We start from the raw sequence: 12047 nt of genomic DNA, 5'->3' as shown, positions 1-12047 counted from the left end.
GGACTCGGGTCTCAGAGGGGAGGAAATGGCTCAGCTCAAGGAGGGTCAAAGGCTGAGTGAGGGCTTGGTCAAGCAGGAGGTGTGGGGTTGGATGGAGGGGAAGCAAAGGGGTTAAGGAGATGGGGGCCTCCAGGCTGGGGACTCGGAGGGGTTGGGGGTGGTTGCTGCGGCAGCAGGTGAGGTTTCCCCGCGGCTGGAAGCCTGGAGTAGGGTGAAAGCCTAAAGGGGTTAAGGGGCGGTGCCAAGGGAGTGGTTAACGGGGGCGGGGCTGGCGGGGGGCGGGGCTTCGGCCGGCGGCTCCTGCCCCGGGCCGGAGCGAGTCGCCGCCGGGTCCCTGAGCCGGGGTAGAGCCCAGACGTCGCCGCAGACGAGAGAGGCGCCGCCCGCCCCGTCCAGCCGCCGCGCGCAGGTAGGCGCCTCTCCTTCCCCTGCCCGCGCCGGGCGTCCGGCCCCCGCGGGGCCCGTCCTTGGCGCTCCCCTCGGGGGCTCTGCGCCCCTGCGTCGGTGCCCCAGTCTCCCGCGCCGGCCGGTCCCCGCCCCTCTCCGGTGCTGGCGCTCCCGCCGTCTCCCCGCGGACCGTGTCTGTGGGTCTGTCTCCCTCTCTCCGCCCGTCTCGGATGCGTCTCTGTCTGCGGTCCTCTCTCCCTCTGGGTGGGCCTCTCCTTCTGCATCTCTGGATGTCTCTGTATCTCGTTCTTTCTCTCTGCTTCTCCGTCCGGCTCTGGCTCTGGCCCTCTCTCGGTCTCTGTACCCATTCTCCCTGTCTCGCTTTGCCTCTAACCCTCAGTCTCTCGAGCTCAATCCCTCTGCCTCCAACTCCGTGGTTTTCCCAGTCTCTGTGCATCTCTTTGCGCTTTCTCTTCCTGTCTCTCTCCTGTATTTCTGTCTCTTACTCTGCGTATCTTGAGACCCTCTTCTGGCGCCTTGACCCCACTGTCGTCTCATTCCAAATTCTGGTGCATCCCCGAGCTTTCCGCTGGGCTGAGGAGCTGCTTGGGGGTGGGGGGCGGGGGGAGTAGGGTTGCCTTGGGGCAGGTGGACTCTGAGGGACACTGTAACCCCAGTACCCCCTTTAGAGAGTCACCCCACTGCTCCTGAGGTCGCACCCACCCCACCCTCCAATTTCAGGAATTCCTGGCTGGGGGGGTAGACTTCCTCCCCCACTTCCTCCCTTCCAGGATTTGGCTAGGTCACCATTAACTCCTTCCTGCCTCCACCTCTCTCCCCCCACCCCCTGCTTGCACTGGACATCCCACCACCCCCAACAAGGCTGAGGGGACAGCTCTGGAATTTCTGTGAGCCACTGTTCGTGGTGGGATGTGTGTTGTGTACTCAGGCAGGATGTGTGCTGGGGGATTTACTTGCTGGCACAGATGGAGATGATAGGGGCCACCCCCTAGCGCCCCCACACCACCCGACCCCCGCCACCAGCCCCCCTCCTCCTGAGCCCACCAAGAGGCTACCTCCCAAGCTCTATCTCTGCGGATGAACTCAATTTCAGGTTTGGGTTGAGGATGGGGAGGGGTCTTTCTGAGGGGGTCCCAGTAGGAGGAAATGAGAGGGATGATGGGCAGCTCTTGAACTCTGGGAATCATAATCAAGAACCCTTGGGTGTGAAGTCTTTGAATGGAAGGATTCAGGATGTGAGAATGATCAGAGGGAGGACTGGGGCCCCACAGCCTTCAAATCACAAGTCCTCAGGATATATGAATCCTTCAATCCAAAAAGATTAGTGTCGGAATCTTGGGCAGCTTTCAGTGTTCCAAGCAGAGAGAGCTCGAAGGGCTTACAGAGCCATCGAGGTCAGGCACCCATGTTACAGACGGGAAAACTGAGGCCCAGGAGCCGAAGTCCCCACAGTGAGTCAGTCCATGCCATTTCAACTGAAGCCCAAATCCAGAGAGCTGGCTTCTTTTGCTGCCACTAAGTCGGATTAATTTGGGAAAAGAGGTCTTCACAGTGAGGAGGGAAGAATGCCAGGGTGAGTATGAAAAGCTGGAATCCAGAGGGGAGCCTTTGAGAAGCAGAGAAGAGAAAATATTTCCCAAACCATGGTGCTGGGGAGGGGAGAGGGGACAAGGGTTGGTTTGGGTGGGAGGGGTGGAGTTTCAGAGAAGGAGGGAAGAGGGGGAGGGAAATGGGGGGGGGGCAGGGATTAACTCCCACCCGCTTCTGTCTCCTGACCCTCCCCATGAAGCCCACTGCTCCCTTGGGACAGGGCCTATAATTTGGTTTGTGTCTAGACAAATAATAACTCAGCTGGTGTGTGAGCGAGCTGGCCGCGGGCAGGCCGGCAGGGCGGCAAGGCGATGGAGGCAGCCTGGGCTTCTGGGGTCCTAGTAGCCCCCCCCCCCAGGGCAGGGAGAATTTAGGAGCTGCGTGGAGATGACAGCGCACTCCCCCCCAACCTCCTGTGAACCCCCCATATTTTAGAATTCTGTGCCACCTTGGGCCTTCAGGCTGCTGGGCAGTTAACAAGCAGAAGAGATAAGGAGGGAAAAGGAAGTGGGGTTCACGGTATATAGAGTGTGTTCCCATTTCTGTAAAAAAAAAAAAAAAAAACAAAAACAGGGAAATACGTATTCGTGTTTGCTGGGCCAAGATAATAATCACCGAGAGTTTAATAATAGATGATGAAAGTCGTAGAATGTTTAAAAAAAATCATCGAGCATTCTAACAATAGAACTTTAGAATCTTGGAATGTGAGACTCCTGGAATATTAGAAACTTGAAGGGTAAGGACATGGAAAGCCGCTAGGATAATAATAATAGAATGGAAGAAAGGTAAAGCTCTAGAATGTTACAATAATAGAACGGTAAACCATGAACAGGACTAACAATAGATCCTGAGGATTTTTTGAGTGCTGGAATGGACGGTGTCGGAGGGGTCGAGTAGGAGGACCCTGGTGTCCCTTCTGGGTGGTGTGGGAGCGGGGGGAGGGGGGGAGATGGGGACTCCTTTGGTAGAAATGGGGAAACTGAGGCCCAGCAAGGTGGTCACGGAGGCCTGACTGCCCCCTGGTTTCCGCCGGCCGCCAGGGCACCAGGTGGGGAGCGAGGCACGGTGATCACATTTCGTCCCCTAATGAGCAGACCGGAGCTGGCCTGTCCCCCGGGGCTGCCAAGGGGGTGGCGGTAAGCAGGAACCAACAGAGGAGGGAAGGGGGGCAGAGAGGCAGTCTGGTGGCTTCTAGGACAAGGCTGGTGAGTGAACCCTGAGGGTGGGCAGGGATGTGGTGGGGGGGGGTGCTGCATCACCTCTCCGTCTGGTCCTCTCAACCCTCCAGAGTCCTTTAGCCTTGCTGGATTTAGGGGTGGCCCAGAGACTTATCCGGCTTGAGCAGCTGAGGCATAAAGCGGGGGCCGGGGTCTGACCAGTCCTTCTGGTCCTCTCACTATCACTCCACACTCGGGCTTATCTCTCTGCCCTTTCCTGGGAGGGGCTAGCAGGGTCCAAAGAAGGGGCCCTGGAGATAGGGAGAGCTGCTTTTTCAAAGATTTGGGGGTTGAATCCCGAATAAAGCTCAAGCTGAAGAGGAGCTTGACACCCCAGAGGCTGGGCAAGGGAGTCAGGTGTTGGAGGGGCACAAAGACACTGTGGTCACTTGCTTTTCGGTGGTGAGAAAGTCTTTCCTTGTATATTTTAGCAGATTCTCAAAGGGGGCTGACAACCCCAGAAAGACTTGAGAAACATTGCAGGAGCACAGGGAGTGAGGAGAGAAAACATTCAGGGAAAGGGGAAGCTCTTGGGTTAAGAAAGACTGGAGATCTGCCCGGTCCTGACACATCACATGACTCAGACAAGGGTCTTGCTGCTCTGGGCCTCAGTTTCCCCACGTGTACCAGGAAGGGGTCAGAAATAGCCTTGCACTCCCAGTTGGGGCACAGAGACCTGTGGCATTGTGGAATTCTTAGGGTCTCCGTTCTGTGCTTTAGAGGGTTTGATGGTGGGCAGATCTCAGGTGGGGAGAAGAGAGGGCTGAGTACCCCTTCCTCATGCCCAGAAGCCCCAGGAAGCAGGTGGGTTGAGGAGGGACGGAGGAGGGTGAGGTGAGCGCCCAGCTGGTTCCCCCTCAAGGAAATTAGCCATGAGAAGTGTATTTCCTCTGGCTTCCGGAAATAAGTCTTATGCCTGCTGTACCCGCTCCAGCCTCAGCTGAACCCAGGGGGTCTGGACAGCGTGGGGCCAAGGGAACTCCCAGCCTTGGTTCCTTTCTGGTCTCAGCTCTCCTGTGCCCATGGAATAATAATAATTGTTCAAATGCTGCACATTTTGTAGATGATAGGATGTCCTATCAAGGATTTTCTTGTCTGTGATGTGAATAGTATAAAAGTTCTGCCCCCCCCCCTTATACAGAAGGGGAAACTGAGACTCTCGAAAAAAAATGAATTTTCTCGATGTTACAAGAAGAGGGAGAGACAGAAGGTGAGAGAGGAGGAGACCAGGGGTCAGAGAGAAGGGGAGATTTGAGGGCAGAGAGAGGACTGTTTTTTTTTTTTTTTTTTTTTTTTGAGTGACTCGGTCTGGGTGGGGAATATTCGAAGGGAGGGGCTGGATTGCACTGTTCAAGCCAGGGAGCAAGCTCTGTCTCCACCCTTTGTCCACAGGATCCAGGAACCTCTGTCTGCGAGACTGGGGTGGGGGCAGCCTGGGGTGGGGGCAGCCGCTGGGTTGCTAAGGACCCCACAGGGGGTAGGGCTTACTAAGCAGGGACTCAGCCCTGACCTTTCAAAGTCAATTATGTAGTGGATAGATCCTGCCCTTTTCATTTTTTTTCCCTTCCAAGCTCTTTCCGTGGGACCCTGCAGGGACTTCTTTGAACTTGTAGCTGCCTGAGGGGGAGAGAGAGCCTGCATTGCAGGATGGGCTGACCAATGCCTGTTCCTTCAACCCACAGTCATTTACTGAGTGTCTACTATATGCTGGGCCTCTCCTGGGTGCTGGGAGACAGCAGTCAACACAAGGTTACTGCCCTCCTGGAATGTCCATTTCAGACAGACAGACAGATAGATGGGAACAAGATACAAGGTGATGTGAGGAGAGAGCCCTGGGGGTGGGTGGGCGGGACTCTGCGGGTAAGTGAAGGAGGTGAGGGAGCTGAGTCCTAAGAAGATCTGAGAAAGAGCAAAGGTTTTGAGGCTGGAAAGAAGGTCATGGGTCTTGAGCCCGCTGGGATGGGGGAGGAGAGGTGGGGGGAGGAAGTCAAGCAGTGCCTTATCACCTGGGGCAAGGAGTTTGGATTTTACCCGAAGTCCACTGGGATTTCGGTATTTCAGGATTTCAGGATTTCAAGCAGAGAAGTAATGAGAGCTGATTTTCATGTTAACAAGACCTTGGTGGCTGCCCTGCGGGAAGTGAGTTGAAGGAAGCCAGAATGGCAGCCAGGAAAAGCAGTGAGGAGCTACTGCAATGGTCCAAGCACTCGAGCAATTGGCAATGGTGGTGCAGAGCAGACACTGGCAGGGGGTTCCGAGAGACATGCATGGATTCAGGGTTTATTGTGGAGGTAGAGCCAAGAGGACTTTCCCATGGAAAGATGCTTTGGCATCTGGGAGGTTCCCAAGAACCCAATGTGTGACGTTGGGCTCATCCCTTCCCCTCTCTGGGCCTCAGTTTCCTGATAAATCCAGTTGACTCAACCAGTGGTTTTCTAAGTGTGTCCTGGGGGATTCTTCGGAGGTGGCCCCCCTCCTCCCACCTGATTTCATTGAGAACACAGAGCAGCTTCTTTTTTCCACTTAGATGGCTTTCCAGTTTAAGATCTTATTTTAAAAAGATAGTAATAATAACAATAATAAAAGCGTTCACAGTTTAAACAACTAACCCCACATAAAGCTCTGGATAGAGTGGCTTCCGAAGGTGCCTCTGATTCAGGACGTCACTCCCCTACCCTCTGGGGCTGACAATGGTCGGGGGTTTGGTCCATGACTGTCCTTTGCCCTGTGTTTGCAGGTCTTCCCAAGGGGGTGACAGGCCCAAGGTTCTCACTCAGGAAAGTTGGGGTGGAGCAGAGGCAATGAGGGAAGTGGTTCCTGAGGGAGGGACTCCAGCCCTGTTGCCAGGGCTCCCCTTGCTGCCCAAATGGGATCACACCCAGCAGCCCCTCCTCTCTCCCCTCCCCACCCCAGCCCAAAGCAGCTATGGTTCCCAGCCCCTACTGCCAAGCCCAGGGCCCCTTTCTGTTCAGTTATTCTTGGGTGGAAACATGCACAAGCTGGAGAAAAAGGGTGAGAGCAGAGATTGTCCCCCTGTCATCATCAGGACCTTGGAGAGGTCTCCAAACTGCCCTGTGACTCAGTTTGTCAAATAGGATAACGGTACTTTCCTCTTAGGGTTCTTGAAAATGTAATGAATTAATACCCATAAAAGTGCTTAGAACAGGGTCTGCAATGTAGAATAAATCAATAAACCTTAGCTGTTATTATCTGTCCTTATCATTGTCAAGAATGGGGTGTCCTGGGTTAGTAGTCCCTGTTATGTCATGGCCTTGCTGTGCATCCTTGATGGGAGCGAGCAGTCTTTCTGAGCTTCATCTCCATCTGGGAAATGACAGGGTTAGCATTTCCCAAAGCATGATAAAATACTTGTGCATTTTTTTTAAGATTTTTTTTATTTATTTATTTGAGAGAGAGAGAATGAGAGATAGAGAGCATGAGAGGGAAGAGGGTCAGAGGGAGAAGCAGACTCCCTGCTGAGCAGGGAGCCCGATGTGGGACTCGATCCCAGGACTCCAGGATCGTGACCCGAGCCGAAGGCAGTCGCTTAACCAACTGAGCCACCCAGGCGTCCCAATACTTGTGCATTTTAGATGGTTTCTAGCTAAATTCTGAGTGGGGTCTTTATATGCTTTTTTTTTTTTTTAAAGATTGTATTTATTTATTTGACAGAGAGAGACACAGCGAGAGAGGGAATACAAGCAGGGGGAGTGGGAGAGGGAGAAGCAGGCTTCCCGCGGAGCAGGGAGCCCAATGCAGGGCTCGATCCCAGGACCCCGGGATCATGACCTGAGCCGTAGGCAGACGCTTAACGACTGAGCCACCCAGGGGCCCCCTGAGTGGGGTCTTTAACATCTATCAGGGAAAATAGATCCAGACCCCCAAATCTGCATTTACACAGATCTGTTGCTTAGAATGAGGCTCAATTAGGTATCGCCAGGGTGTCCACCCTCCGCAGCCCACGGGTTACGGTGAGGGGTGTGGGGAGAAGGGGGTGTCCGTGACTCCCATCACCACAGACCTCTCTCCCCACAGGCACTGTAAAGTCAGCTTTGAACTGTGAGGCGGGCCACCTCATCCCAGCTGCTCAGCTCCCACCACGACCAAGCCGGAGCCCTCCCCCTGCCCCCCCTCAAATTCCTCACTCCATCTGTAATCCTCCTCCATAATAGCCCTTACTCACCTCCTTCCTGTTTCTTAAACACCCTTCCCGCATTTCCCAGACGGAGGGTACCTCTTTTTCCATAATCTTCTCTTCATCAGTCAACTTGTTTCCTTCTTTCTTACTGGGGTCCTAGGAAGCGCCAGCGCCCCGACTGACCTTGCCTGGTGTTCTCCACCCTCCCTAACTGTAGTCTGTCCTGTCTCAACACTATCGCATATATTTCACGCATCTTCCACCCCCCCCATCACTTCACTGTGGCCACACAGCACTTTCTGCATCCTCTACAAATGTCTCCCTCTTCCTACTGCCCGCTGATGCCTTCGTCTCCTCCATAAACACCCCCCTCAGGCAATTCTTGTGCTACCCCAAAACTGCCTCATTTACACTCTGATTGGGTCTATAAACACCCCCTTGACAAAGCTTTTTTTTAATCCCACCATCCCCTGCCCTGAGCCTCCCTCCTGTCATAATTCTATCCTCTCTCCGACTTTTCCCTCTCAAGCTCTACCCTTCCCCGCCCAGGCTGGCCCACGATTCAGGGTCACCCTCACCTCTTCCCCGTGGGCTGCCCCCCACCATGTTCCCCTGAGCCTCCAAGGAGGGGGCTCAGGGGGCCCGATGGCCTCCCGCCCCCTGTGGCCCCACAGCCCCCGTGGGCCAGGGGAAGTGCCTCAGAAGGCTCAGCGCCCAGGATGGGCAACCGCACGTGGGACGGCTGCCACGTGGACTCGCGCGTGGACCACCTCTTCCCGCCATCCCTCTACATCTTCGTCATCGGCGTGGGGCTGCCCACCAACTGCCTGGCCCTGTGGGCAGCCTACCGCCAGGTGCGGCAGCGCAACGAGCTGGGGGTGTACCTGATGAACCTCAGCATCGCCGACCTGCTGTACATCTGCACGCTGCCACTGTGGGTTGACTACTTCCTGCATCACGACAACTGGATCCACGGCCCCAGCTCCTGCAAGCTCTTCGGGTTCATCTTCTACACCAACATCTACATCAGCATCGCCTTCCTGTGCTGCATCTCGGTGGACCGCTACCTGGCCGTGGCCCACCCACTGCGGTTTGCCCGCCTGCGCCGGGTCAAGACGGCTGTGGCCGTGAGCTCCGTGGTCTGGGCCACGGAACTGGGGGCCAACTCGGCGCCCCTGTTCCACGACGAGCTCTTCCGCGACCGCTACAACCACACCTTCTGCTTCGAGAAGTTCCCCATGGAGGGCTGGGTGGCCTGGATGAACCTCTACCGGGTTTTCGTGGGCTTCCTCTTCCCATGGGCCCTCATGCTGCTGTCTTACCGCGGCATCCTGCGGGCCGTGCGGGGCAGTGTGTCCACGGAGCGCCAGGAGAAGGCCAAGATCAAGCGGCTGGCCCTGAGCCTCATTGCCATCGTGCTGGTCTGCTTCGCGCCCTACCACGTGCTCCTGCTCTCACGCAGTGCCGTCTACCTGGGCCGCCCGTGGGACTGTGGCTTCGAGGAGCGCATCTTCTCGGCCTACCACAGCTCGCTGGCCTTCACCAGCCTCAACTGTGTGGCTGACCCCATCCTCTACTGCCTTGTCAACGAGGGGGCCCGCAGCGACGTGGCCAAGGCCCTACACAATCTGCTCCGCTTCCTGGCCAGTGACAAGCCACAGGAGATGGCCAACGCCTCGCTCACCCTGGAGACCCCGCTCACTTCCAAGAGGAACAGCATGGCCAAGGCCATGGCAGCTGGCTGGGTGGCAGCTCCGCCCTCCCAAGCAGACCAGGTGCAGCTGAAGATGCTGCCGCCTGCACAGTGACCCTCCACTCGTGCAGAACCCCCTCACTCCTCGAATCTTATCCCACACTCCCTTCCCTCCTGGTCTGATGTAAGCAAACTGTGTGCAAATGAGGCCGTGTTCATAGTCATAAGAGTAGAAGAAAACGGGAAAACAGTGAGGCTGGTGGGTCACTGCTCGGTCATCATCCTCTACCACGACCCCCTAACAATTCGGCTGAACTGTACCTAGCACTGTGCTGGGTGGTGCTAGTGACACAGCGGTGACGAATGACAATCCTGGCCCTCCTTCACATGCTCCCACTCCAATGGGGGAGACAGACCTGTCCCCAGACAGGGATGACCCAGAGTGGATGGGGCTCATGCAGGGGTGCCCTGAGGGCATCTGACCCAGGCTGAGGGTCAGGGAGGGCTCCCTGGAGGAGGGGACAAGTAAATTAAGTCAAATATTCGGTTTCCAGAAGGTAACGACATAAAGAAAGAGAAAAAAAAGGATTATTTCCAACAAGGAGGTAAAATCTGGGGACTGAAGGGGAAGATGGGAGAAGAAATTCACCGAGGGGTAGAGTGGTCATTTTCGCCCTTGGGAAGCCCTTAGTCATCTAAGGGAGTGAGGGCAAGAAGAGCGAGTGTGAGTTTCTAGATAAACAGCATTCTCCAAGTCAGGACTGAGGGGGGAGGCAGACTCAGGACCCAAGTGAAAGGCAATCGGGGCAGACCAGCTGGAGGAGAGCTGAGCAGGGCAGGCTTGGGAAGGGGCTCAGGACAAGAGAAGGGTATTTATTCATTCATTCATTCAACAGAGATTTATTTATATTCACTCTTGGCCCAGCCCTGTGCTGGCTGGGGCTGGGGACGCAAGGGTGACCGAGACAGCCCAGGCCCCCACCCTCATGGGGCTCATGGTAAACAAGGAAATAAAAATAAATATAATGTTTGGAATTGATAAGTGTCCTGGGGAAAAAGAAAGCCGATTGAGGGGACAGAGAATGACATGGACTCGGATCTAGAGGTCAGGGGAGGGCTCGCTGGAAGGTGACACTGGAACAAAGAGCAGGTGTGTGTGTGGGGGTGGTCAGCCCTGTGGCTGTCAGGGGGAAGAGGACTTTGGGCAGAGGGAACAGTAAACGCAAAGCCTCTGGAGTGAGAGAGTACCTGAGTTTTGAGGGAGAGCAAGTGGAGTGGTGCAGCTGGAGCAGGGGGAGGCCGGGAGGGTGAGAGGAATGACTGATGATTGATGGGACTGGCAAGGTACTGGCAAGGGACCGGCCGATCTTTTGATCCGGGCTTTGTAGGTACTGGGGAGGACTTTGCCTTTTAATCTGAAATAAAGGAGAGCCACAGGAGGGCTCTTGGCAGGGGCGGGATGGGATCTGACTTAAATGTTAACAGGATCCCGGCGGCCGCTGAGTGGGAAACAGAATATGGGAAGGGCAGCAGCCTGGAGGCCAGTGAGGCCAGCGAGAGGTGACTGCAGTAGTCCAGGCGGGAGATGTGGGCAGCTGAACCGGGTGGGGGTGGGGTGGGGTGAGCAAGGAACAGTGGTCAGCTTTGGGATTTATTTTGAAGGAATACTTCAAAATGATGGAGGAAGCACAGGGCCTTTTGGGATTATGTAACACGAGCCCCTTGCCCATCCTGAGGAAAGGGTTGACCAGGGGGCCCGAACTGGAAGGACTTCTGGGAATGATCCCAGGCCCTATTCCAGGGCGGTCACCGGAGAGGCCAAATGACTAGGCCAGGGTCACACAGCTGGTGAGTCAGCGCGGGGGTTATCCTGGGCTCCCTCTCCCCTCTCCATCTCTGCCTCTATTCCCATGCCCCAGGGTGGCTGAGGCTGCCTGCCTTGGCTGATGGGGTCACGCTCCCTCTCTCCTGGCCCTCAGGGATCACCAGGAATGGGCATCCTTCCATAACCAGGCTGGAGAGCCAGAGCAGGCACCCAGCTCTGGACAGGCCTCGCCCTTTCTGACAGGTCACCTCCCTCCCTTCCTCCCAATGGATGTGTAACAGGCTCCAAGCTCCTGATGAGATGTGAAGATCCTCCTCCCCCACACACACACCCTCCTGTCCCAGAAGTTCCCAGAAGAGGTTTCTGGAAACCCTTCTCAGAGAAAGGAAGAGGAGGGAGGAGGGGAGTGAGAAAAAAAATGAACCTAATGAGGAAGATGGTTTTGCAGGAGGGGGAGGTGACTGAGACGCAGGAAGTTGGGGCTTTGGTATTGGGTGCCGAGAGAAAAGAGGGAAGCCTGGGATCTATGGGGCTTAGTAATTTTCCCGCCGCAAAGCCATAAAGCTGCTGGGATGGAGCTGTAAGGCCAGAACCTTTTGGAACACAGTCCCCTCAGAGAATCAGATGAAAGCCTGAACTCTACTCCTCCACCAAATGCTCATTCCCATTCATTCGATAAATATTTATTGAGCATCTACTGTGTGCCAGGCACTGTTCTAGGAGCTGAGGAAACAGCAGTGAAATAAACAGGAAAAAAGTCACGTACAGTTTGGAAGTTTCCTAAATCCATGATGGGGACCCTAGTCCCCGAGTAGGCCCCTAGGCCCCTGACTAACACCCCAGGAATCAGGAGAAGACTTGGCTGGGACTTGAGAAATTCCAGCCTTGGCTCCATTCTGATTACTCCTGGAACTTTGGATAAATCCTTTTCTTCCTCTGGCCTCAGTTGGCCAGTCTGTAAAATGGGAAGGGGGAGTGTCCCAAGGAGATAATGGACCTTGAATAGGCCCCAAGCTCTATCACACCTTCATTCCAGAAGGGATCTTGGGGAAGGGTTGTGGTTTTTTTTTTTTTTTTAAAGATTTTATTTATTTATTTGACAGAGAGAGACACAGCAAGAGAGGGAACACAAGCAGGGGGAGTGGGAGAGGGAGAAGCAGGCTTCCCGCAGAGCAG

General features: G+C 55.2%; 1 protein-coding gene across 1 annotated transcript; it reads left to right on the top strand.

Moving 5' to 3' along the window:
• Positions 1–273: 273 nt before the first annotated feature.
• GPR4 (G protein-coupled receptor 4) lies at positions 274–11564 on the top strand. The gene is made up of 2 exons (XM_027618107.2): positions 274–409; positions 7251–11564. Exon 2 carries the CDS (start codon positions 8073–8075, stop codon positions 9159–9161), a length of 1089 nt encoding a protein of 362 aa, XP_027473908.1. The 5' UTR covers positions 274–409; positions 7251–8072; the 3' UTR covers positions 9162–11564.
• The last annotated feature ends 483 nt before the right edge of the window (positions 11565–12047 follow it).

This window comes from Zalophus californianus, chromosome 17, assembly GCF_009762305.2.
Source record: "Zalophus californianus isolate mZalCal1 chromosome 17, mZalCal1.pri.v2, whole genome shotgun sequence".
In the NCBI taxonomy this organism is placed as follows: Eukaryota; Metazoa; Chordata; class Mammalia; order Carnivora; family Otariidae; genus Zalophus; species Zalophus californianus.
Note: the sequence above shows the minus strand (reverse complement) of the source record. Positions and strands in the feature narration are given on the sequence as shown.